This window comes from Brachycentrus maculatus, unplaced genomic scaffold (genome assembly GCF_059751285.1).
Source record: "Brachycentrus maculatus isolate JH-2025_06_01 unplaced genomic scaffold, ASM5975128v1 h1tg000196l, whole genome shotgun sequence".
NCBI classification, from domain to species: Eukaryota; Metazoa; Arthropoda; class Insecta; order Trichoptera; family Brachycentridae; genus Brachycentrus; species Brachycentrus maculatus.
The window spans coordinates 669,874-697,460 of record NW_028280947.1 but is presented as its reverse complement, the minus strand read 5'-3'; the positions used below and the strand labels follow the sequence as shown (position 1 = coordinate 697,460).

The 27,587-nt window shown below is 37.5% G+C and overlaps 1 protein-coding gene across 15 annotated transcripts in view; it reads left to right on the top strand.

Moving 5' to 3' along the window:
- pum (pumilio) overlaps positions 1-27,587 on the top strand; it is a 366,079-nt gene that overhangs the window by 332,976 nt on the left and 5,516 nt on the right. For 10 of the 15 annotated variants that reach the window (XM_088263060.1, XM_088263058.1, XM_088263054.1 and 7 more), the window contains 8 exons: positions 3,051-3,210; positions 4,698-4,879; positions 6,094-6,277; positions 19,601-19,681; positions 22,863-23,088; positions 24,699-24,793; positions 25,993-26,143; positions 26,778-26,946. In XM_088263060.1, coding sequence (XP_088119186.1) covers positions 3,051-3,210; positions 4,698-4,879; positions 6,094-6,277; positions 19,601-19,681; positions 22,863-23,088; positions 24,699-24,793; positions 25,993-26,143; positions 26,778-26,946 — 1,248 coding nt within the window. The remainder of the gene's footprint in view (positions 1-3,050; positions 3,211-4,697; positions 4,880-6,093; positions 6,278-19,600; positions 19,682-22,862; positions 23,089-24,698; positions 24,794-25,992; positions 26,144-26,777; positions 26,947-27,587) is intronic. The other 5 variants (XM_088263057.1, XM_088263050.1, XM_088263064.1 and 2 more) reach the window with 3 other exon arrangements.

The window sequence follows — 27,587 nt, the reverse complement described above, 5'->3', positions numbered from 1 at the left end:
ACGTGTAACATTCACCAATTCTAGCCCATAATTGACAACTATTTAGCGGAAATTCTTTAATTTGTATGTGAGGTCCGAATCCTGGATAATATATTCCCAAACTTGAGAAACTCTAGAAAACATAATTTTTAATTTTTATTTAAGCTTATTATAACTAACAATTACTCCTAATTGGAGATAATATAGGTCTGTTAACAAGTATTTGGACACACTCGCTTTTTCCAAATCAAACTTTCTTCACTTTTTAACTTTTTGTCTTTTCCACGCATACTAGAAAGTAATATTCACTCGCGCGTGAGTCATCATAGTATTTTATCCCAATTTAAGTGTTGAATTATGATTACGTTACGTATCTACTGGATATACTTGTTTTCTTTAGTGCAGTAGGTATTTGACAGTACCACTCCTTAAAATCTTTTCCATTCTTAAAGTAGTGACTTCATCTACCATTCTCTTTTTTATGATTTATAATATTCTAACGCTATGTAAATATGTTTGAATCAAATGCGATACCTTCAACTTTATGATAGTCTTCTTCTTTTCTTTAATTTCTAACTAATTTAATCATGTTTATTTGAGTGAAAAACTCTCATTTCACTCAACCTTGACCAGCGGACCTCGTTATGGTAGTTAATCTGTATTTAATGATATGTACATGCTTGGATCTCTTATCCAAATAAGTAAATATCCGTAACATAATTTTCTTGAAACTTATAATTAAAATGCATTTTCTTATCTTACATGGATTTTCTCATTCTTTACCAAAATAGTATCCTGTTTAAATTATAATAGGCTACTACTAGCAGTTAAAAGTTTGTTAGCGTTTACATACTGTTATCTGCTAGTACCGCAACTGCGGAGTGTCATGAAATATTAAAAAACGTAAAATGTTCACTTCAATTATAATCTTAAATGTAGATCTGCGTCCTTTTTTACTCGCATCATATACGACTAAAAGCAGTTTTGATTTTTAGACTCGTAATTTTCAATGGCGCACACTAGTTATTGTACAATGTAAGTGTGTCTTGCAGCTAAACGCGTACGACATGAAACTACACTCTGTTTCAATTTTGGTGAAACGGCGGGAATTAATTAATAAGAATAGTATGGATTTGTCTTTTTATTTTTTCTATGTATTTTTTTTTTGCCAGTAAGAAAATGTTTAAATGAGCAATTTTATACAAAACAACTAAACTTTCTGCTGTTTGTTCGGCCAATTATCACTTTCGTCCAAAAACCAGTATCTTCAAGATCGCCGACTTGATGTATCGATCTCAACAGTCAAATAAACAAGCAGAACCTCGGATACCATTATCATGTTCAATAGTAAAAGTTAACATCATTGGTACCCTTCCAATGGAATCCAATAAAGGAAGGCTTTTAGTGTTCGAGTGCAGTGCTCGTGATTCGATTAGAGCGCGACGACATCACACTGCGCGCCGCTGTGTGATTGGTCTGGTGCAGGCTACCTGTTGATGCACGGTGCATGGCGTGCTCGCGATGGGCTCCGTACCAAGCTCCGCCAGCCACTTCAGTCGGACCCCTCGTATTTGCGGGGAGCTCCGAATGCAACGTTCTCTTCGCATTTCATAGCTGTATTTAAAGTTCTCAATCACCTTGGACACAGAATAAATAAATGATAATTTTGGTGTTTTCTCGAACTCTTGTGAGCGATTTATTTGGATGTTTTTGCAGACTCTAATGTAGTAGGTAAATAAATATGCGTTTAGCTATACAATTCCTGGAACACTTAAGATATTTACTTTTAATAAATAACCAATGTCATCATGTATGTACGTACGAGTACAGCTTTTTCATGGTAGGTAGTTGTTAGGTTTTCGAGTTTTTTTGCACGATACGATGTCAGCCTTCTAATCCAATATCTCCATGGTTTCCCCCTTTTTTCTTTAGTTTCATCTCGTAATATGTTCCAAAATGCATCATACATACCACCATCTCCCCTTTCTATTTTCTACAGTCACCTTACTGTTTGAACCTTTTTGTTACATTTTTCGTAAATTATGAATAAACCAAAGCTAAATTATTTAAAAATAATGCTAAAAACGTTTACGTAAAATAGTCTGTCAAGGTTTTTACGGTTTTGAATTTTGTATTATCGTTTGTAGCATCGTATGGTAGGCTATTGTAAATTTGAGTCGTGATCTGTTATTTCCGAATATGCTTGTTGTATTTGGAAGTGCTTTGAATGTCTGGTTTTTATGCCAAACCTTTGTCTTTGGTGTGGTCTAGTTTTTGTGTGTGACTGAATTCATTATTACTTTTATCATTGTTATTATTCATACAAGAAACTTAACTCCAAAATGCTGTTTGTATTTATTTCATTATATTCCAGCTTGGGTAAATCTGAATAGCTTGCCATAAAATTTGATTTCAAATACTTCGTTATTTGTTGATTAGTTTTTTTCCTACTCTAAAATTGATTTCGTTTTCATTTGTAATATACAGATCAAATAAAATCAAATTAGTTTATTAAATAATTAATATATATATCTACATAAATGACTCACATTTAAGCCGTATACATAAAATAAATAAAAAATGTAAGTAAGACGACTCTCCCCTATTGTCTATGCCTCCCCCCTATTGTCTTCCTAAAGCCTCCCCCCTATTGTCTATGTTCCCACTAATAAGAAATAATAATAATAAAATAATAAATAAAAATAAAAAACAGCTACTACCCCCTCTTCAACCTTCAACGTCTCAAGGACCCAACTCTGAAATTTAGAATTAGCTTCACATACGGTATTTGAAAATGGTGCGAAATGCATCGAAACACGTGTCTTAGTTGATTTTAACAAATTGTAGTATTTACTAAGTAAAACATAAATTAACAAAAAAGAAGACTTTCGTTGAAGATGTAGAAGAATAACTCTTTGGAATACCCCCTTAGATCCATATGGGATAGATTAATATCCTATGTGATATTGTATATAGCCTAAACTATATTTCTAATTGTATGTTGGTTGTTTTGTATTCACGGAGACCGTTTCTTCCAAGTGACGACATATTAAAGTACCCTTTCCTTACAGCAAGTGCTGAGGTCGCAGCAAGCGGCAGTCGCGGCGGCCGGAGGGGCGGGAGCGCCCGGAGCGGCCACGATACAGCTACAGCAGTTCCAGCAACAGTTCCAGATACAGCAACTGGCCGCACAGCAGGCCTTCTCACAACCCCCCTACGTCATCAACACTGGTAAGTGCTCCTCTAACTCCTACTACCTACTACCTACTACCTACTACCTACTACCTACTACCTGCCAACATAAATGACGCATCATATTTTTTTCAACTTTACAACTTGTTTAAATTACATTGATTCGGCATTCACTTTGTGGTAAAATCTATCCATTTTTAATTAATGTTTTACTTAGTAAATACCACTATTTCTTAAAATCTACTGTGACACGTGTTTCGATTCATTCCGCATAATTTTGACATCAAACATCATACGGTGTTTGAAAATGATGCGGAATGCATCGAAACACGTGTCACAGTAGATTTTAAGAAATAGTGGTATTTACTTAGTAAAAAATTAAAAATTGTTTGAATTAATTGTTGCATCGTTTCTAAGTTCGAGCCCACTCTGCCTCAACTTTATTCCTAATTCAAAAACAAGCTGCTTGTCCTTACTTGAGAATAGTTTTCCATTGAGAAATTTGGGTATATCATTAAAACACAAATGTTCGTTTTAATATTTATTTGAAGTCTTTTTCAAAGAAAAACCAATTAAGGCATCAAAAATACAATTAAGAACAATATTTTTCGTATGGGATGCCATAAAAAATATGCTCAATTACAGAATGTAAATTGAAAGTAATTGAAAGCTGTCGCAATGCATTCCCTGATCTGATAAAGAGGCATCTAGGCTTCCTGACAGACCTTCTGTCGCAATGCATTCCCTGATCTGATACAGAGGCATCTAGGCTTCCTGACAGACCTTCTGTCGCAATGCATTCCCTGATCTGATACAGAGGCATCTAGGCTTCCTGACAGACCTTCTGTCGCAATGCATTCCCTGATCTGATACAGAGGCATCTAGGCTTCCTGACAGACCTTCTGTCGCAATGCATTCCCTGATCTGATACAGAGGCATCTAGGCTTCCTGACAGACCTTCCGCTGCAAAGCATTTTTTAAAATTAAGTTGCGAAACGTGTTGAAAATGAGACTGAAGTAATGACGAGCAAGACCTCATGAACTCTGTCGGAAAAGACAGCAATTTCATTCTTATCTCGTGAATCCAGTTAAAGATTATAATTTCACGCGAATATGTTCATCGCATCATCCAAGTATAAGGGGTACCCGATCTTTTTTACTTGGTGAAATTAGATTCCATTTCAGTGTTGAGCAATGGTGGATTGTTGACAAAAAAAACACTTGTACAATACCACTTATTGAGTTTTATTTCATTACACGCGACTAGTTTCGAAAATTACATTTGTTCTCATCGACAGGTGAATAGTAAAACGTGTTTAATAAAATAACACCCAATAAATGGTATTATACAAGCGTTAATTTCTTTTTCTAATAGTCAGCGTGTCATTTCACAAAGTTAATGCCGAATTGATAAATAATATAGTGTATTGTAGTTTTTTTTTTACATTTATTATTTAATTTTTATAAAAGTACTGAGAATTTATTTGGTGCTACTTTTATTGACTATTGGTATTTGCTTCTACCAGGGCAAGATGGCGCGCCGTACGTCAGCACGCTCATCACGGGCGTGCCGCCCTACTACGGCGTGGCGGCCCCCTGGGGCGTGTACCCCGGCCTGGTGCCCCCCGCGCCCGCGCCCGCGCACCAGCCCACCGCGCAGCAGCGCAGGCCGCTCACGCCCAGCCAGCAGCAGGACCAGCAAGTTAACGTGAGTACCACACGATAAATCGCAAAGAAGCGGAAATTAAAAATTGGGCTGCAAAGTCCGCCCTTTGGAGGATCCGTTGGATAAATTATCTCCGCTCGACATTCCTCGAGTGGAATGGAAGTTGTGATGATGTCAGTCTAAATTCGGGCGAAGAATTTCCTCAATAATTTGAGTAATTTTCTTATTTTTACATTTTGACATGTCAACATAGATGAAGAAGAATATGGAAGTCTGGGTATTTACAGGATTTATGACTTATTAATGGTCTGGTTAAGTGATCACTTTACACACGTGTAACATTCACCATTGTACCCATGATTGACAACCACACTACTGAATTTTCGGAACTTCTGCATGTATTATTAATCTCATGACACTGTACATGTGGGTTCACTGGAACCATCTATAATTGGATTGGGAAAGCTTTTTTTAGCTTCTACTTAGGCAATGGAGATGGTATCCTACTGAATTTTTGGGAATCATACATATAGAATAAAATAACACGTAATCTTTTCCACATTTTTTTTTGACCAGCTGGTTTTCTTCGCAACCGATATAATTAGACTGGTGATGTCGGTTACATACAGTTTTATGATGTCGGTAACGACGAAGCCCAGTTGCTGGTCAAATAAAATTCTTGTGGAAAAAATTAATAATAATAATAATAAAACCCTTATCCGCACCCCAATGGTGCATAGGGCACTGCGTCATATAAACGCAGTGTTATCTTGATCGTTTACATATGAAGGAGAGGTGATCAGCCCTCCGCTTCAGGTACCAGTCCAGGGTAGTATTGAATAAATATTACAGTGAAAAAATCACTTATATTTATTTTACCCCCCTTGGGAATCGAACCCGCCTCCGCCTCCGTAGTGTAATGGTCAGCACGCTCGGCTACCGTTCTAGAGGTAACGGGTGGAAAAAATTACCAAGTTGTTTTTTTATTCTATAAAATGCAGTTCCACCATGAAATGTCAGTACAAAACTTAAATCTTATCATACATATATCATAAATCTATGAAGCTTCATATTTATTCATGACCAGCCTATAGTCACTGACCAGGTCATAAACTCTGTAAATACCCAAACTTACACATTCTTCTTCATCTATGTTGAGAAGTCAAAATGTACGAATAGCTCCTAAGTGGAGTGACGCAGATTTGTGCTCAGTTGTAAATATTTTGTTACTAATCGGCACACTGTTTCTCTCTTAGGGCCAGGGCCAGTTCGTGATCCCGTACCCGTACGACCCCAACTCGCTGGTGATGGGCGGGCGGAACGCGACCCCGCTGCGGCTGGTGTCCCCCGCGCCCGTGCTGGCGGCCGGCGGCGCCGCGGCGCGCCCCTTCGCGGCCGCGCAGTCCGCGCAGGCGGCGCAGCCCCAGCCCCAGCTCGCCGGTGAGCACTGCACGCGCACACTATACCCCTAAATCCCTATACCCGCAACGCACTCTATAAGGCATTTCTAGTACTGTGCGAATATACGCGATCTGGGCGTCATGAACGAGCTAGATGTACACTATTTTTTTATCATTCGACGGTCATAATTTCTAAAATCATAAAGCTAAATTTTGTATTAATTGTTATCATTATTTTCCATTATCATTTTGTTTTTAAACAAAAAAAATACTCGACACTGGCAGAAACATCCTAGAACCGGGCCAAATAAATTTAGTAAAAAATAAATAAAAAAAAAACAGTTACAAATAAAAAACATTAGAATGGAATTCTATTAAAAATGTCTTGTCACATTTTTTCACCATAAGGCATTTCTGCTATTGCGCAAATAAACGTGAAAACACTCGGTGACGGGTGTCTCAAGACTGGTCATGAACAAACGGAAGTGTACTCACTCCACAATAGTTACAAATAAGAACCATTGAAATTGAATTCCTTCAAAAATGTCTCATCAGTACTTGTTTTGAAATAATCAATAAAATTATTATTATTTTGTTATTAACATTTTTTTGTTCAATCGGGATATCTCGCAACAGCAAAAATAGTACCACATTCGTTGGTCTCCTGTAATACTGTCAGTCAGTAAGCTCGTTTTCGATTATAATCGAAAACGATTATCACCGTAATTATCGCTATTGCCAATTAGTGAGCGGTATGCTTCTACGTGCTAATATATATTTTTTATTAATATAAAAATACATATGTTCTGTTTCTGAGAACCTCGCTTGCATTTAATTGGCTACCCGTGAACGGAGATAACCTTTGCGCATATTACGTACGTAATATTGCACTGGTTCTCCGAATTGGCAGACACATACGAGTACATCTGGCTTTCGTTCGGATTTCAGCAATATGTACAAAAGTTTATTCGCTGTATATTGTTAGTTTTATTTAGAAATGCCTTATTCTGTTGTTATGTTTGTAATGTTACTTCCACGCATTTTTTTTAATGTGTGAGAGGTTTATCTACCATTCTAGGTAGATACATACTATTGTAGATATCTCTAACTATAAAAGTAGTTTTATGTTGATATTATTTAAATTGTCTTTCCTCGTTGAATTTTCGATTATTAAAATAATGATTTGTCACTAATTCATAATTTTATCATAGATTAACCAAAAATTTACAATATTTTATTCTATTATTATCACCACTGATTAAGTTAGTATTGCATTGTATTATATTATATTAGTGAACACTTGTTAACCTTTCCCGTACTGATCATCCAAAAATTACACGTTATCCGAAGCGGGGTACCAAAAGACCCCAGTTCATATTTGTATGGAAATCGTAGTACGCAGCTCGTAACTCGCCGAGTCACAGATGTTATAAACGCACCTAACTTTGAAACCGCGCTATCTTCGGGTTTCGTTTATTAATAAACCGCACTCAAATAGTTCGTGGGATGTAGTTGACGTAAGTGAAGGAACTGAATGTGAAGGATATTATTTATATGGGAAAGGAAGGGAAGGAATAATTTTAAATAATAATTGCAGATAATTGCAATAATAATAAGAGCAATGGATAATAATTGTAATGACTAGGATACTCGGGGTCGCATAATAGTTTATTCAGTAAATAGGCACTAGAGTACCAGAATTAAAATATTTCAATTAAATTAAAATCGGTATTTTATTCGAAAATACTAATTAAAAGTTTAGGCGAACGTATGAAAATACCCTTATTAAATAAATGCTCTTTACTCGATAAAACCCAAAGGGGAACGTTCATCGGTCAGAATGATGAAGTGAAGTTTAATAGTAAATTCAAGTTTTACTCTAAAACAAGTGTATGTTTGAGGCGAAAGTTTTCAAGCCCGCTTTCGGAATAAGCCGCCAGGGGTGGGGCCACGGGCCACGGGCCACGGTGCACGGTCCACGACCAACTGTTGACCTGACTGGGGACACTTGTTAAATTAAATTTCCACTTTATTGCCCTCACCTCGCCGGACTGTGTTTGCGACAAACATCTGGCCCAGATGAAACATTCCGCCGTTCGCCTTGTTTATTCCAAAGGTCGCCTCGGCCGTTTACCGCCGCTAAACTTTCATTAAGTCAGCTTACTTCAACAGCGCATCGGAACTTTGTATTGGTAGATCTCGCACCAATTTCTACTCATTACACTCTATTGGTAACAATAAACTCTTCCGAATATATCTAACGCTATTAGCCTACATTCTCTCTTAACACCTTGACGACCGCATGTACATGTATTAGATATACGCCTATAACCACACGCATCGGCAATTTTGTCAAAAAATCATCTGTAATAAACATAGAGGCAGAACCATCTACATTTTCTGTAGTTTTCTGGATTTTTTTTTCTCCTGGAGTTCCCACAAAAGCTCTGATTGTTTCGTGGAGTGTCGGTGTCCGATCGGTCCTTATCATTAACATCCCCCTTAAATCATCTTCAGAATCACTCAAAACCATAGCATCTCTAATTATTCCAGAACCACTGTCGGGATCACTATCGAATTCACTTCTCTCAATATCACTAGGATCTTATGAAAAAATATCCAAACAAATTTGGTCGGACCATAAAAAATATCACAGATACTCAAGATAATATTTGAAAAGGGCCGAATCTAAGTAAAATTTTAGAAATGAGTTGAAAACGTTCATGAAATCAATTCGTAGCCATGACACGGACCTTTTTTAGTAGCGTGAATTTATTTTCGAATGAACAAATGTCTTGATTTACTTAATAGATGTCATTGAGTTCGACTTTTTATAAACCCGCGATAACGCGGGACCGGTCGTTAGGGTGTTAAGTAGTTTGTGCATACCTTCGCGCGACGTCGGCGTCGTGTGTTGTACGGTCCCGTATGAGCTCGTCTGTGTCGGAACAAGATTGATTCCCCAATTATGCCCATTCATCACGCTCTCCGTTGATTGTTCCGACACCTAAATTTCCCATCAAACAGTTAGCAATTCGCGGCTACCTGCTCAGCGAGTGCTCGCACCCATTATTCAAATAATGTTCTCTCTCCTTTCGCTTCCTTACATTCCCCCATAAATCACGGTCTAATGTTCTGGTGAACTTGTTGTTCCTACGTCTGCAGCAGCGTTTCGGCTATTTGATCCGTCGTTAGGCCGCGTATTATTATTAGTGGTCATTAGCGATGAAGGAATTCGCGATAGTCGTGTACTACATGTTTAGTATTGCGATCCGCCCACCCGCTTTTTATGTCGCGTATGTAATTATTATTTACATAATACCGAGGTATATAATCTCGAGTGTACATTAATGAAGCCATTCTCGTACACGCCGAGTGGATCTTGAGAATATCTAGACCTCTTATGAATATTTATTTCTGTTTGCATCACTCGTTTCGTAAGGAGTGATTAGATCTGTCATTGCGTCCTTCACGATTTTAGTCTTAAGTGCCTGTGTCATCGGCACGATAATTACTTTTTTTTTTCCTCATGAAATGCGTCAAAATGGTCATACTTCGGATATATATTTTAAAATGTCAAATTATCAAGTTTGTTTGCAAGCCTCTCAATTTGGCCGAATGTTTCACGATTTGTTTGAACTTTTTTCCCCGTTGTTTCGTATTCCGCAGTACTCTAGTCTAGATGGTAATCGAGTTCTCAATTACACCCCTGACCGGCTTTGTATTTATTAATTAAGGGGTTGACAGTATTCCGCGGTCACATATTTGTTTTATTCCATTTTCCCCGCATCTCTCATCAGCTCGCGTATTTTTTCGCGGCCTCTTTTTATTTAGAGGATTTAGAGTACGGAACAAAATAATATAATTCGAATGGGACTCGAGTTGTTTAGAAACGATCTAAAATCAGCATTGGCTAACTGAAACCGAGATGTGTTCTTCGTTAGTTGTTTTTATTTTAATCGAATTAGGTTACTCCCGAGGAAAGTGTAGCCGTAGTTTCCCGAGAAGGTGGCAGCGGCAGACATATTTAGATCATTTTCCGTTCTTTGTTGTTCCTATTTTCCGTTCCTTTGTTGTTCCTATCCACCTTAAGTACCCGTTGAGCATGATGAGTTCGCCGCTTACACATGTGTTAGCTCTTAATTGTAGTAACGTTGCCGTTGTTTGTTTAGTTCGCGTTACCTGGAGGCTCACCACGAACTACTCACTTTTACGACCTGCGTTAATTCCTGCGCGCTTACTTTACTCACCTTCTTCTTGTGTTTAGTGTTGAATAAAGGTCACCCTTTTGGACTTCCGCAGTTCTCTGTTGGACGCGACTCTCATCCAGTGCAGGGCCGCGACATTCCTAATGTCATCGGACCATCTTGTCTGGGGTCTAGTCTCGCCTGTTTTAGGCCTCCAGTCAAGCACCTTTTTTGTTCATCTATCTTCGGACATACTGCCCGCTAATATACGCAAATCCGAGACTATTTCGGCCTCTCGTCGATAGATTCACTATATCCGCTAGTGCACTGCACCGTGCATGCGCTTTCCTTTATTCTTCCTAAGAGGCTCATGACAGCTTGAACACTCGACTCGTTTAATGGTCCGTCGAGTGGTTTCGCCTCGCGAACCGTAGATTCTAACCATCTGTTAATTTCTTCTTTTAAGCGCTCTCATCTTCCGAATCCACTTTCTTTTGCCGGCAAAATAAAATAAATTGCCAACGTAAATAGTGTTTTAGAAAAAGAAATTTTAGATTTTTAATGAGGTGGTAATTAGTTTAGACTTGATTTTCGCCAATCGAATTATTCGTTATTGTAAATTTTATTTATTTATTTGTTTATTTGGCGTTTCATTTTGAGAACTCTTTTGATTTATATATAAAATGTTTAAATCGAACACTTACGTGTAAGAGTCTACTAAATTGTATTCAATTGTTAAAAACACATAAAAATCGAATTTGTGACAATTGTTTCGCCTTGTTATAGCATTTTCAAAATAATGTGAAGATTAAATGGACTGGTGGTCCTTATATAGACATACAATTTTATATGTTTGTAACATTAAAATACAATTTAGGAGACTCTTATGAATTAGTATTTGTCAATCGTGAGTGACATAGCAAGAGTTATGAATTTTTTTACTGTCAATGAGGTGCTTCCATAAACTCGCGGTTTAAAAAAAAAACTCGCGATTTAAGTTTATTTATAAATATTTAAATACGTCATTTTAATAGTGTTCCAGTTCGAGTCATTCCGAATGGTTTGTGGCCGCTGGAAGATAAAATACCTGGCCTAGCGAAATTCCCGAACGCTTACGATTCAATTCAGAAATTCATTCCGCTTTTGTGTACTGAGTGACGCGATACAGGTGGCCGCTGAATTCCGAGGACCGTTTTGACTCTTGAAATCGCATTACGCGAAACACAATTTGTTCTTCGTCACATTTTAACACAATTTCATTTTCGATTCCCCGGCGTCGGGCCCTCGAGCCGGCAGACAAATCTAAACACTCGGTACACAAACAATTAGTGCGGCAATAAGGAGAGCCGCGCCCTCCCCCCGCCCTCCCGGCACACTCCATTACTCTGTTATGGCGCCCGTTTCGGACGAGTGTTGCCGCTCGCGGACCAATTTACCCCTTCCAGGGCTGCCGATCAATTTTAATTTGACTCGTTTTACACCTTTTGATCGTTTCGACCCTCTTTGGAAGCTTTGTGACCTTCGATGTTTCGAAAGAATACACTGCTTTCTTTCTCCCAAGACTATATCTTCAGTTATTCAGTCAATTTGAATAAAATATTATGGTGATTCGCCGATCAGTTTTGAATCTCTCTTTTTTTATAAAAAATAATATTATTTGAAATTCGGAAATACCTGCAAAACCTGTTTCCTGAATAAAAATCTGTGTCAAAAGAGTGTGGCGTTCCATACTCTCTGGCTACCCATGCGGGGAAACAGCGTGATGTCAGTAGTATTACATAAGTCGCATAGATAATATTCCCGATTAGTAATTTCCATTACACACTTTGGGACATGGGATTTTTTTTAGATGCTTGTCTGCAGGTAGGATAGTAAGGATAGGGAAGGTAAATGTGAAAAATACACGAACACCCAGACCAGTTGAAAACAAATAAAAATAAATTAAGGTTAACAAGACAACAGATAGTTTGAAAAACAAATAAGAAAACACAGTGCAAAATGTAAAATTGAAAGAAATATAAGGTACAGTAATTAGAAATAAATAAAAAAAACAACACAAGGTAAGCAGCATGCTTAAAGAAAAAAAATGTTTTTATACTCTTAGACCCATCAATTAGGCCATAACACCTTAGCTGGTGTATCATTCCGGACTTTTCGCATTTATATTATTATCATCATCGGTCAAGTGATAAAATGGTAGCAGTTTGTCAAGCCGCGCTGAAGTCGGTGAATGCCGCGGTTTAATATACGGCACAGATCTGTCATTATGATTAACGAGACGGGATGGCGGAAGAATTTCGTGTTTTTTTTCGTCCCTAACAAAAACTCAAATTAGAATTTAAAAATAACACCGTTATCGCTTTGTTAATACCTGCGCATAACGTATCGCCGCCCACTTGGAAACTAAAATAACATCGATGGGATTTGGACGTTTAACGATTTTCAATGAAATATTTTATTTTTAATGTAAGTTTTACGCAGTAAATACCACTATTTCTTACAAATATTGGTATTAACTAAGTAAAACATAAATTAAAAATGGATAGATTTTTACCACAAAGTGACTGTCGAATCAAATAATGAAATATTTTATATTTTCTGTGAAATATTCATTTTCAATTGTTGTTTTTCACATTTTTGTTGTTGTGTAATTGTCAGCATGCTCGGTTACCGCTCAGGAGGTCTCGGGTTCGATTCCCAGGGGGGGGGGCAAATAAATATAATGGATTTTTTCACTCTAATATTTATTCAACATGACCCTGAAGCGGAGGACTGCTCACCTTTCCTTCATGTGTTAACGGTCAAGATAACACCGCGTTTATATGATGCAGTGCCCTATGCACCATTGGGGTGCGGATAAGGGTTTGAAGAAGATCCTTACTATCCTACCTGAAAATAAGCCTCTGAAAGTAGAGGCTTTGCGGGTTTTTCCTTTTTATTTATAATATTTTATTAATATTTATAATGAAACCGAAGCGTGTTTTTTGTTGGTGTGTTGTATTTGCATATATTATTTTGGTCGAGGGCGAACGTATTGCGTTATGTCGATCTTTGTATATGAATTATCCCCGTTTTGGTCGCCCTGTTGTGATCCCATCGGCGCTATTATCAGCCTCCGCCACTCTCGCAGTTTCCACACTTCATCTTCTCGAGGAGGGAAATCTAATTTGTTTCTCCCCGCCCCTCCCTCCCTTGCGCACTTGACCTCACGCTGCTCGCTGTTTGCTCCCTCGGTCTCCATTCTACACGTCTTGTCTCTTGTCTCCTGTTCCACTACACTGTAGATTGCGGATTGTAATAGTATAACCGTACAAGATTGTTCAAACTCTCCTCTCCCATCTGTTTTTTTACTCTCCTTTCTACTATCGTTTCTTCCAAATAACCATCATGTTTTTTTTTTCTCACGATTTTTATGATTTTTTTTTTGTATTTTTTTGTATACTTACATTTATTTAAATCACAATTTTTACATATTTAGAACAATTTTTTTGCAGAGTCCCACCAAGCCACCTAGTGTGTCTTGTCGGTGGAGTCCTTTTTTAATACATTTTTTTATTGTTTTTAACGATTTTAACCTAATATACACACAAAAAAGAGAGAAAAATTAAGAATATTAACATTTTACAATTTTCAAAAAATGAACTCTTGATCATTTACCCATTCCTTTATTTTGCCTTTGTTCCATATTTTATTTTGACCTCTAACATCCGTCGGCAACAAATTAAAAATGTTCGGAACGACATATCGCAGTGTTCGACTCTCATATTTATTGTTAGTTCTTATTTATTTAGATATTTAACGGAACAGTTGAATCTTGTTATACTCATATGTACGAGTATTACTAAACAAGTGCTTGTGCTGTTCCAATCGTAAAATTTCGCATTTGTAAAAATAAGAAGAAGTAAGAAGGACGGGAGGTATAAAAGGGGGAAAGGTCAAATCTCAAGTCAAAGACAAATTAGGAAGGTACACTCCACGAAATCAATGTCGACTTACAATGTGTGAGGTGAGTTTAATATATATTTTTTTAATAAAGTTTACCTCGCAGGATTCTCTACTTATATACGCGGATTCAATTAAAAGCGGATCATTATGGAAAAATAAAAATTAGCAAAATTACTTTAAAAATATTTATCGATCATTATACGATTTTTGGTTTTTAATGACAAATATAAACGGATCACTGACTGTCGATGTTACGCGATACTATTTGATCTTCACGGCAATCACCCAGTTGGAAAATCGTCCGGGCGAGTTTGTTTAGGAAAAAAACCTCACACCTGTACGTATATCACCGAACGATAAAGGAATAGCAATACTGAAAATATCATTCAAATATTGTCTTCTGAATGCGGGCATTTAATGGGAAAGTGGCGATGGGACCTTTCCCTTCCGCCCGACGCCAACGTACCGCCTCCCTTCCCACGGACCTGGGATAACATATAAATAAGTGTACACACATGCCGTAATGACGGATTAACGATCTTTGCTGTGCAGGAGGTTCCACACGGAATTTAAATTAGTTTTGGCTCGCTGTACACTCGGTACCTTGTAACCTTCCCCTCCTGAATTATCACCAGGAATCTTCGCGGGAATCGACTATATATAGTCGATTTCCACATTATTCTACGTCACACTCGAAATATTTAAATATTAAATATGATCGCAGAAAATCAGCAGATGTGATCTTCTTTTATAGATTATTAAACTCATACACTGATTCGCCGGAATTACTGGAACGTATAAGTTTTCGAGTTCCCGGTCGGATCACCAGGACAACTGACACCCTAGCGCTTCCCACGAGTAGAACAAACTCTAAACAAGGTTCCTATATTTATCCTTCATCAAAATTGGTCAACGATGAATATGGGAATTTTGACTAGTGCTACTCGACATTGTCAGCACTGCGATCGCGTACGTAGTAAGTCGATATTTATATCATGGTGTATCCCAATTTTTACATAACGTTTTTAAAGTTTAAAAATATAATACAATGTATTAAAAATAAATATCAAGCCACTTATCAAACTTTTTACTGTGCAACGGATCTTTTTAGGTAAAACATGAAGGTTTTTTCTCCATTTGAAAAATATATGTATATTTAAAAAAATAATTAAACAATACCTTTTCTTCAAAATGCAAAAACAACACTTTCTTCCCTGTAGCGGGTAAATGTTAAATTAAAATATGCCTCTTTTGCTGGGGGATATAGTACATTTTCTGGGCATTCCGATAATATGCACAACTGAAAATTGACGATTTTTGATTTATGACGTTCTTGAAAGGAGTGAGCGATATGTGAAATTTTGTAAATGGAATGTTACAGATACTCATTATTGTAAATGTTTTCATGTAACTGTTCTGTAAAATTTCCAAATAAAATAAAATATTAAGATACGAAGAGTGACAATATCGCGGAGAGAAAGTGTCAACTCGGGGAGGGGGTGAGGACTTGTTGAATAAGGTTCGGAAAGCGCTTCTGTCCACAGCTTTTCGCATTACGACTCCTTATGTTTGATTTTCCCTAATTCCGAGCGCCACCCCGCGGGGTGAGCGGGTGGGCGGGGCCCGCCGCCCCCGCCGTTGGGATCCGCCCACCGAGAAAATGGCGTTTTAATTCCGGACTACTTGAAAATTGGCCCGTTGATTATTTTCTCCTTTCCCGAAATTAATTCCGTATTCGTCTTCCATTTGCGTCGGCCCTCTGGAACTATTTTCCCTTCATTTCCCCTTCTTCCGTCGCCGCAAGGAGAGAAACAAAGGAACTTCTAGATATAGAGCTCTCCACTTACTACTGATAATATCGTGTAAAACTAAACCGAGTCATCGCCACTCCATTTGACGCATCTTTGAAGCGATATTAAGGGCCTTCTTACGTTAAATAGCAACTTTATTTTCTTTAAACCCTGGTAACATTTGACGTAATTGAATTTTTTTTTTAAACATCGTTTCTGTATTGAAAAAATAAGTTTTTCTTCGAAGTAAATATAAAGTTTTTTTAAAGAAAGGAGTTTTTGAAAGGTAAGGGTGTAAAAAAATAATTGTAACAGTGTATTTTCTAAAAAAAAGTCAAAATCTAATACATATTTTTTTTAATCGCGCGTGAAGGTACGACCGACCTCTTGCGTGGAGTTTTGATTTGAATTTTGAGAATTCCCCCTTTATCTACTGCCTGATTCAAATTGGAATATTCTTTTATCTTTTTGTGTGTGATGATGATTTTGCTTCTTTCATGATCCTTTTAATAAAAAGGCAAAATAAAGGAATGGGTAAATCAAGTTAATTCCATGAAAATTATGAAATATTTTTTATTTATCTTTCTTTTTTGTTTGTATATTAGATGAAAATAGATAAAAAAATAAATAAAAAAAATGTAAAAAAAACTCCACCGACAAGACACACTAAGTGGCTTGGTGGCTTCTGCAAAAAAATATTTTAAGTACGTTTATAAACTTTTTAAATAAATGTATACAGATGAAGAAAAAAAATGCAATTCAAAAAATCATCTCGTACTTATAAAAATCAATGTATTCCCACGAAATAATCTCACTTCAGATCATGTTAGATTCTTCTAATTGCCATCTTCTTAATGCATCGAGATTTTAGTTGAACGCGAAATAAAATCTCTTTCAAAAGAGAATAAATAGCGTTAACGCGGCCGCCGCCTGCACTGGCGGGCGTAGAGTTCTTCCAAACTTGTAAAGCAACATCCGGCCGAGTTTTTCTTTCGGAAGTATATTTTCCTCGTTGTTTTTATTCGAGCTCCGTAATTTATTTGTTGATTTTAATGAGCCGGCCGCTGCTGCTCTAAACTCTCGCTGACTGATGAAGCGGCCGGCTCGCCCAAACTTTTCGCCGCTCGCCCGGAAAACTTCACCCGTACCTTTATCATTATCAGCACTCGCAACACCTGCGACCCCCTTCCGGGGGCGGGGGGTCATTGGTAGTCAAATACACTGTTTATCTCCTAACTTTCAAAATTCAGTCGCATCTAAATTCAAGTTTTGTACTGACATTTCTTGGTGGAACTGCATTTTATATAATAAAATAACAACTGTGTAATTTTTGCATAATAATTATGGCACCTCAGTGGTTGGAGCGCTACGTGCAGCGCAGTCAGGGGATAACTGAAGAAGAGTCATTGCTTCTGCAAGGGTCACAACCCTCAGCAATGAGGAATAAGACGGAGAAGAATTTTTTTTTCCACATTAATTTCATTTGACTAGCAACCGGGTTTCGTCGTAACCGACGTCATCAGGATGTTGAAATTAAAATTCATGTGGAAAAAAATACATAGTTATTTTATTATACATCTAAATTCAGTCGTAATTCAACTGCACTGGTCACGCTTTCCCGAAAGAGTCGAGTATAAACTCTGTCTACTCGTGGTTAAATCAATACATACTATGGCTGCAGAGTATCTAAAAGAGCTGTGTATTCCAGGCAAATTGGTTGATAGACGTCTTACGCTTCGATCGGATACAACAACTGCTATGGGCAAAATGATTTTACCAGGTCGCAACTAGCGCACTAAATTTGTCGAGTGTACTTTTGCTGTTGCCGGACCGATGGCGTGGAATGTTCTTCCACCAGTAGTTAGAAATAGTAAGAGTGAGATGATCTTTAGAAAAAAACAAAAAACGCATTAGTTTGCTAAATCATTTCCAACATCTTCTTTTCCCCAATTCAATCACAATGGTATTTTACGAAAATGAAAAAATTATTCTTATTATTTAATAATTTATTCAGTGGTGATAATAACATTCTGTAATGCTTGTATAAAATTATTGTAATGTATCAATATTTAGGTTTATCGTTAAGGTGTATAATTTTGTATATAAATATTGTGTTTATTATTATCTTGGCATGTGAAATAGCTTCTTTTCTCGAGTCATAAGTGACAAATCTTGGAAGATAGTAGCGGACACAACAGATTTCATTGTACTTTTTTAGTGGCGATGTATAAATATATATATATACACGCATCGTACACGGGTTGTCCCCAGCCAGCTGTCAAGGATTCTCATAATCACAATCTTTATTGCGTATCATCATTCGCTTATACTAAGATCTCATTGTAATATTTTTCATACCACGGCGAATCTCAAATGTCGCGTACATAATGAACTGCTGCGTTATATTTGAATAAGAGACGTTTTTGAACGGCTTTTTTTCAAATGGACCAGTGAACGTCATCCTTAAGTCTTTTATTACCGTGTAACAAAATGTTACTCTATCGCAAAGGATCACTGATGACTGATCTGTGTTATATGACGTAACGTTTGAGATTTGCCACCTAACCTGTGCATATTGCTCTGGTCGCACCACCTCCGAAGTGTTCCACCAAAACCACATTTCTAGACGCTACTCTATTTATAAAACATTAAAAAATACGCCATGATCATCTAGACGGCTTTGTCCTATATGTCCATTCCAAATAGAGATGTGACTGCCGGGTAACTTTTTGGTTACTCGATTGGAATGATATTCGTTACATTTTCTCGGTTTATATTTCTTTTCACCTCCAGTTTTCGATGTCAAATATATTTGGAACTAGAAATATACAATACGCAACCCAATTTGTGGACTGATTGGCGTGAATTAACTTTAAATTATCGAATTAAAAAAATAATTAATAATTAAGTTTAATTTTTAAAAAAATAAAGTCATTTATAGATTTGGCGTTTAATTTATAGAACTCCATTCTAATTTATGTATTAAATTTTAAATCATACACTGATTTGTTGAGTCAACTAAGTTGTATTTTAATGTTAAAAATAAAAAAAACACATAAAAATCAATGTTGTGACAATTGTTTCGCCTAGTTATGGCATTTTGAAACGAATTGTCACCAAATTGATTTTTATGTATTTTTTAACAATAAAATAGAACTTAGTAGACTAAAAAAATCAGTGTTTAATTTAACATTTAATGCATAAATAATTAAGTCAGTTATTTTATTGGGTTTATTATTTTAATCGCCTATATCTAACTCCGACCACTTGACAGTGGTTGGCAGCGTATGGTTGCTGGTCGAATCGACTATCGACTAGTAGTTGAAGGGCTGAATCGGACTCAGACGACAGCCTTGTAAAGTGGTCAGTTGGGTGGTTGTGGTGGTCCACTGGGAGGTGGTGTGCGACGTGTCCCACTAACCGCTGTCGCTCGCGGGGCAGGTGTGTCGCAGTCCTCGGGGCTGTTTCCCGCGGCCTTCGCGACCCTCGGCCACGCCGGCAGTCCCGCCGCTCCGCTATCAGGTCTGTTGTCTCTAACCTAACCTAACCTTATACCCCGGGGAAGAAGCTCGCTAACCTTTCCACTCGAATATTGACTAGATATAAACAAAATCGGTCAACATGATCTTAATTTGAAAGTAGAATACATACTTACTGACTACATACTCACTGCCTTCTTCTTGTGTTCAGTATTTTATTTTTATTTTTATTTATTTATGGTTCACAAACAATGAAAAAAATATTGCAACAAATGAAATACAGTGCAATACAAATGGTTTGAATGTTTTTCATCAATTAGTATCTTGAACAAATACCTCCCTCTTGGACTTCTGCAGTTGTCTGTTGGACGCGACTCTTTTCAGTTCAGGCCCGCCACTTTTTTTAATGTTTAGGACCATCTTGTATGGGGCCTACCCACGCTTCTGCGCCCTGTTATAGACTTCCAGTCAAGCACCTTTATCGTCCATATAAAGTAGAATAAGAAGCATTATAATCGTAGGGACGTGCATCCTACCAAATTAAATGGTAGGCACGAGCCCGGTCAGCTTGTTGCTCGCCAAGGCGCGTAAATTTGTATCTAACTACTGACTCCAATAAATAAGTAAATAATAAAAATGAAAATGGTATTTTCTGGCGTTTCTCATGTATGTGATTATAATCCAGGATTCGGACCTCACATACTAATAAGAGTTTCTGCTCAATAAAAAGGTTCTTTTCATCTCACCAATAGATGTCTGTAGTGAAGTTCTAGTGATTCAAGAATAATGTTTCAAAATTGTTTCATATATATAGAACTTCCAAGAATTTGAGTAGTGTGGTTGTCAATAATGGGTAGAATTGGTGAATGTTACACGTATGTAAAGTGATCACTTAAACCAGCCTATGACGGTTGTCAGCCCCGTAAATGCCCAGACTTCCATATTCTTCTTCATCTTTGATGAGATGTAAAAAAATAATATGAAAATAAATAAGCTTCCTCCATTGTTTCTGTTATATTATACTTTTAATTGTCATCTCGTGTCTCCTAACCCTTAGAAGTGACGGGCGATGAATCTAACATTCTAGATTCGATCTCTCACATTTTACACTTGATCATCGTCAATATTCCTCCAGATTTGATTCGAGGCATGGACAGTTTTTTCTAACCTTACATTTTGCATTCCGATTTTTTTTCTCTTTAATACATTTCCAAGTACAAAGTCAGAGCTTCAAATATCGATTACGTATTAAAATTACATAATTATAAGCAGTCTCTACCTTATTAAGGGTTCAATTTTAATATTACCTACTTGAGTGTATTTTACGGGTAAAATATTTAGTCGAGCTTCTTTCCACCTACTCCGCCTCCCGTCCCTCATCTGTACGATAAATCATCTACTAATACCAATTCTCAGTTTGTGTACTTTTCCTGGTTATTTAGAATCGCCAAGTTTTACCTGATTGAAGTACATATTACATAGAATAACGGACCTTTATAATATAGTATGTCCGAAAAGTTTTAACACAGCTAATCATTCCATTTGTACATATTCTTGTTAAATGTAGATAAAGCAAGTCTTTAGTTTAAATACAAATGTACCTACGTTAAATATTTAAATATGCTATATTGTTTGACATTTTTCTTTATATTGCTTTTCATTCACGATGTGAGTTGATTAAAATGAATACAAGTGTTTTTCTCTGTTATTACCATGTTTGTGTTTCATATTATCAGATCGCCGATCATGCACTTCTTGCTTACAAACTATTACACGAGCAAATTTTTTTTTGAAAGTAAAAAAAATAAGTAATTTTGATTCGTAAATATGACGCTTTACCAGCGGTCAAGTTTAATTCCATTGAGCGTCGGCATTTGTCAAAGGAAGTCGCGAGTTTTTCGTTCGACGTCGGCGTCGAATGACGAAATGATGATAAAAGAAATCGAGCTCAAGATGTTTGCCGATTTTATTATCAAAAATTTCAACTAATATTGTTTATGAAGTCGAAAAAGCCGTTGCTTGACTTGTAACTGTTGAGAATTACGAAAAAAAAATACTCAAAATTGGTTTGTTAATTTCTTGAAGAAACGAAATGTATACAAAGTTTTTTTATTTTTTATTTCGTAATGCTCATTTTTCTCACTTGGTATCGACAGGGCAAAGACATTTGTTTTCTTTTTAAACTGCAATATGAAAAACAAAATTTTGAAAAAAAATATTTAAAATGAAGTGTGTTGAGTTGTTACTAAATAAGCAAGAAAAATAAGAGTCGACCAGAGAGATACGCACGATGAATAATCCAATTTACTTACGTAAAATATGTGCTCTGTGGCCTTGTTCACAACAAGAAGACCGGCATCAACCCCCGCCATCTGCAATTGAATGTCCACAATGACTGGAGCCCAACAAGCTGCTCTCCTGCGCTACCATCGCTCAGGAGGCGTCCTGCCCAACACCTTGGCCCAAGAAGACCATGAAGACCAAGAAGAAGGCGCAATAATACGGTGGCTCCACTTTTCCCCCTTCAGACTCAGCCGATTGACGACGTTTTTTTAAATATTTTTTTTTATCTATCATCTTTTTCATGTCATCATCCATATCTGTATTAGCGCCTTTGAGGTAGTATTTTACGAAAATGGCGCTACATAAATCATCCAAGATTATTATTATTACTATCCTAGTAAGAGCGGCAATTGAAGTGGGAGCGAAATAAAATAAAAACATATAATTTCCACGGGAGTTTAAGCGTGCTGGACGGGAAACGTGTCCGTAGAAATAATAATAATAATTTTGGATAATTTATATAGCGCCATTTTCGTAAAATACTATCTCAAGGGCGCTTACACAGACTGAATTATGCGCGTGAATTATGCTATGAAAATGATAATGATAGACAAAAGAAATATAAAAAAAAAAAGTCGTCAATCGGCTGAGTCTGAAGAAGGGGAAAGTGGAGCAGCCATATTACTGCACCTTCTCCAACTCATGAAGACCATCATGAGCAGGAGCATGGCCAAGATGTCGGGCAGGATGCCTCCCAAAGCGACGGTCACGCCGAAGAGCGGCTTGTGGAGCTCCTCGTCATTTCACGCCCTCTATCGCTACCGCTGAAGGGCGAACGTCCGAGACGGTGTGTAGTAGGGCACGGGAACGTTGTGTGTCTCTGGTCTCTGGTCGGCCGTGTAGAGTGTACATAGTGTGTATAACCCGGTGGTGTGTGGCAGGCGTGACGCTAGGCGCGGGCGGTGGCGCGGGCGGCGGCGCGGGCGCGCGGCGCGACAGCCTGGAGCGCGCGGCGGCCGCGGCGGGCGGCGCCTTCAGCCCGGGCGCGCTGGAGTACGCGCGCGGCAAGTGGGCCGCCGGCGCGCCGCTGTCGCCGCCGCTGGGCGCGCAGGCCGGCCTGCAGCGGCTCGTCTCGGCGGCGCCGGGCGCGGAGGCCGCCAAGTACAGGTCAGTGTAACCACTCCACCACCACTCGTTCAAACCCCACCTCCCACAGGAACAGTATCAACACGTTGTTTGCAGGAAACGCTTAAAAGCGTCTTTAACCCACTTAGAGCGCTTGTGCACTACATGGAATTTTACTGTCCGGCAGTCCGGTTAGCACGATAAAACGGATGATTGGCTTGTGCTTTTGTCCGTCTTTCTTAAAATTGGCGCAGGATCACGGTGTGCGTGAACTCGATTACGCTAAACTGTCGTAGTCGCTTTTACTTGAAAAAACCGGGCTGCCGGACAGTAAAATTCCGTGTAGTGCACAAGCGCTCTCAGGACGGGAAATGTATTTCAACACATTCGGTCTATTGATGCTTAAGGACGGGAAAGGTATTTTACCTTCCGCGCCGGCCTCATTTCATAGTCAGAAAAGAACGAATTATTTATAAGGAACATATTTCAGAAGGGTGTTTTTTTACACCTGCGGACCGCTGGTGACAGGATTTGAAAATTATGTACATATAGTTTATACCTTAACAAGGAGATTGGTACATAATATTCATATGAATACATTAAATAATTCATTACTTTCTGACTTGAAAAAACATTGCACAGATCAGAGTTGGGTTTGCGATTATTTGTGATTAGTATACGATCCTAATTAGTACACTAATTAGGGTCGAGGTTGATGAAAACCCTGTGAAAAAAAAAAGTGTTTATATAATGCAACAATAGTCACCGACTCTCCGCAATAAGTCTTACATACCTAAGACAAAAATCAAAACCTCGGGAGACCTTTTCTACATCCAGCTGATTAGGTCCCGGGTTTGGCGACTGGTAGAACTATGATGGCAATTTACTTAATCTTGGGCTTACATGCAATTGGATAGAGTAGTTCAATTAATGATCAATTGATAAATAATGTCAGTAAATAAAATTAATTTTAAATTTTATTTTAGGAATCTTTGTTTGAATTTCCCCAAGATTGATTGATCCTTTGTTTGATTGCCGAAATCCTATTTTATTAATAAATAAATATATATTAGTGATTAAGATTTGAAATCCATGACTGCTATTATTTTTTACTGTTTTTATTGTACACTGATAATGCTCATAAAATAAATGTTCACTCATTGTAAAAGTAATGTGAGCTCAGGGCAGCAGATTGTGAAATTACCTCCACTGATACATTCTAATCAACTCTCTGAGACTGTCTAACTGCATAACAAGATATAAAAATACCCAAATTATATTGCTTTCACAGTCTTCACTTTCAAATCACCATTCTTGTATAATTTTCACATAAGATTGACCAGTTTCTGTACATTTTTCCAGGTGATTATGTAAATTATGTTTGATTTTTGTATGTTTTTTTTCCGCCGCCTTTACATTGTAGAGTTTGTTGATTCGTGTGCAAAGTGTAAAATTAAAACGGTGCAAAAATGTTCCAATGTACATATTATATACATTCATTGACAAATATCACACGCAACTAACCGAAATAATCACATCTCGCGGTGCATATACCACTAATTGTGTAAATTGTGGATAGAGATGGAGAGATGAAGGCAGGGGGTGTGAGGGTGATGCGTCGTTTCAGTATAATACATTGGTTCTCGTTTTAGGGCGGTAAGCAGTCTGGCGACAAATGGCATGTTTGGGTCATCTTCCTCCCTGCTGAGCAAGCTTAGCGGCGTCGGGGCCATGTCTGGAGTCAGAGGTACTTAACTTTATTATTTGGCTAGAGTCTACTTGCGGCTCATTCCTCTCCTAAATACTAGGTATTTAGGAGAGGAATGCAAAGGGCCATGCGGACAAGCATGCAGCGACATTCTGCCGGCATCATGAGAATGCACTATACTAAAAATTAAGTTCGTACGAGAGCCAGAGGAACTTTGCTTTAAGCAAAATAGATTCTTACTACATATTTATGGCTACTTTAAAAAATATATTAAATGATTTTATATAAATTTGATGAATTTTGGTAAGCAAAAGTATCTGTTTTTAGTTATATCAACAACCGAAAAAAGTTGAAACTTTACTTTTTCCTTTAAAATATCCTGATGACTTTTTTACACGCCTCTTCCAAATACTTATTATATGTTCATACTCTGGTTTAAGCTATACTGCAGACAACGTTGCTCAATCTTGCATTATTGAAAAAAGTTAAGGTTTTAATATAAATCAATCAAAAATAAAATGTATTTAATTTTCATATAAATTATTAGAATCAAAATTCTGTGTTGTATTTTAATATTGTTTAAATTCACAGTTTCAAATGTCAACATTCCATGCCAATGATGTAGATAACATTCTTTGATTGAATGATTTGAGATGGCTCTTTTTTCATTATGATTGCCAATATATTCAAATGGCAGGCATGGTGGCATAGTTGGGTAGATGCTTGACTGCAAAACTGGCATTTCAGGTTTGATTCCTGCCTTTTGCGGAAAAAAAATGTCTGAATGTCTTCAAACTGAATTTGAATGTGATCATCTTTAACCACTTAATGCTAGGGGTTTTTTTAAAAATAAAAAGTGTTTAGAAATATATCAGGTTTTTTAAAATGTTTTGCTCAAAGTTTATCCACTTTTCAAATAAAATATAACAATTCATGCATATTTAATTTACAATTACGTCTATAATATTTTGTACTAATTCTTTGTCAAAAAATTAATTGAATAATTCGTATGGTTGAGTGGATAAATGCATTTAGCGCGAGCGTGACTCATTTAAAAGTATGAAGCGGTTCAATATTTAGCGTAAATGTGTGTATACAGAGGAGCCATATGCTTTCTTTCATCTCACTCTCATGTCTATGGTTACCCATGCCTGGTCTGGGCAGGTGCTCACGAAGGATGGTGTTCAAATATACCGTATATCCTTATGTACCCGTTGTAATGATGAGCGATGTTGTAGCGGGTGTGGCGCCGATGGTGGTCGGCGGAGAGAAAACGGCCGGCCGCTCGGGGCTGCTGGAGGACTTCAGGAACAACCGCTTCCCCAACCTGTCGCTCCGTGACCTCACTAACCACATCGTGGAGTTCTCACAGGACCAGCACGGCTCTAGGTAAGCTTTATGCATTTTATTTTTCTATTGGTCGCTATTCTGATTTCTATTATCTCCCGTGCGTTGTACATTACGATGCTTTTGTCCAGAATATGTGTATTCATCCTTCTATTCTAATAAGATGCAACATCAATAAAATGCAAGAAAATCACTTTAAGAGTAACTATCATACAAATTTTAAATATCAGCCTTTTTGTGCCAGCCTTTATTTCGGAACTTGTAAACTCAGATCCTATGTCTTCTTCTAACTATTATCTGCACCTGACGGTGCATAGGGCACTGCATCGTATTGACGCAGTGTTATCTTTATCATTTCTTACATGAAGGAAGGTTGAGCACTTCTGCGCTTAGGGACCAGTCCAGAGTAATATTAAATAAATATTAGAGTGTAAAATCGCTTAGTTATTTTTATCCCTCCTGGGAATTGAACACGGGACCTCCAGCACGATAGCTAAACACGCTGACCATTGCACCACGGAGGCGGATAAATCCTTTGCAGAGTAGTCATATAAAAATTAAAAAATTGAAGTTTTGGTAGCTAAATCTATTTGCTTTTCTGCCAAGATTACCATTTTGCCTTTGTCATTTGCTCCGGGTTTATGCTAAGAGGCTAATAGTTAAAATTTTGTTTTAGATTTATACAACAGAAATTAGAAAGAGCAACAGCACTGGACAAGCAGCTGGTGTTCAGCGAGATCCTGGGAGCCGCCTACAATCTCATGACGGATGTCTTCGGAAACTATGTGATACAGAAGTTCTTCGAGTTTGGAACTCCCGAACAGAAAACGACACTAGCGCAGAAGGTAACCTATCTATGTTGCTAATAATAACCAGTTCATATACTAAACGAATATCTTTGCAACTTGTACAAGGACATGGGCTGTTCAACGTATGAGGAGCTGAAGAGGGTTTCGTAAAATGGACCGGAGTGGCGAAGGAGGTGTCATTGTTGCTGCAGGCCAATCCACAGGATTGAGCCAAAAGAAGATACTAACCAGTGGATTCTAAGAATCAATCCCTTATTTTATCAACTATATATTTATATGAAAGTGATCCCACCTGCTATTGTGATAAATAATTTCATATAAAAAATCATACGAAGTCATGCAGTTGACATAAAACGAATTTTATTTCGAACGTGTACCCATATACCATGGTACATGTGAATTGATTATTTAAATTAGAAACTGGTAAAAATAAGAATGCCTAACAATTATCCAACAATAAATTAGTGTTTGGCCTCTTACTGCTACAACACCTGTGTAAACAACACAAGGCAATAATTTTATACAACACAATCCTCGCTTTGTTCATAATACTCAATGTTTATTGTAATGGATTTGCCTCTGACGAGGGAAAGAGTGTGAGTGAATGAAGCGCAAATTCAAGTTGAAGCTCTGATATTTTGTTAATTAATTTTTATTCTTGAAATATAAAAACCTGA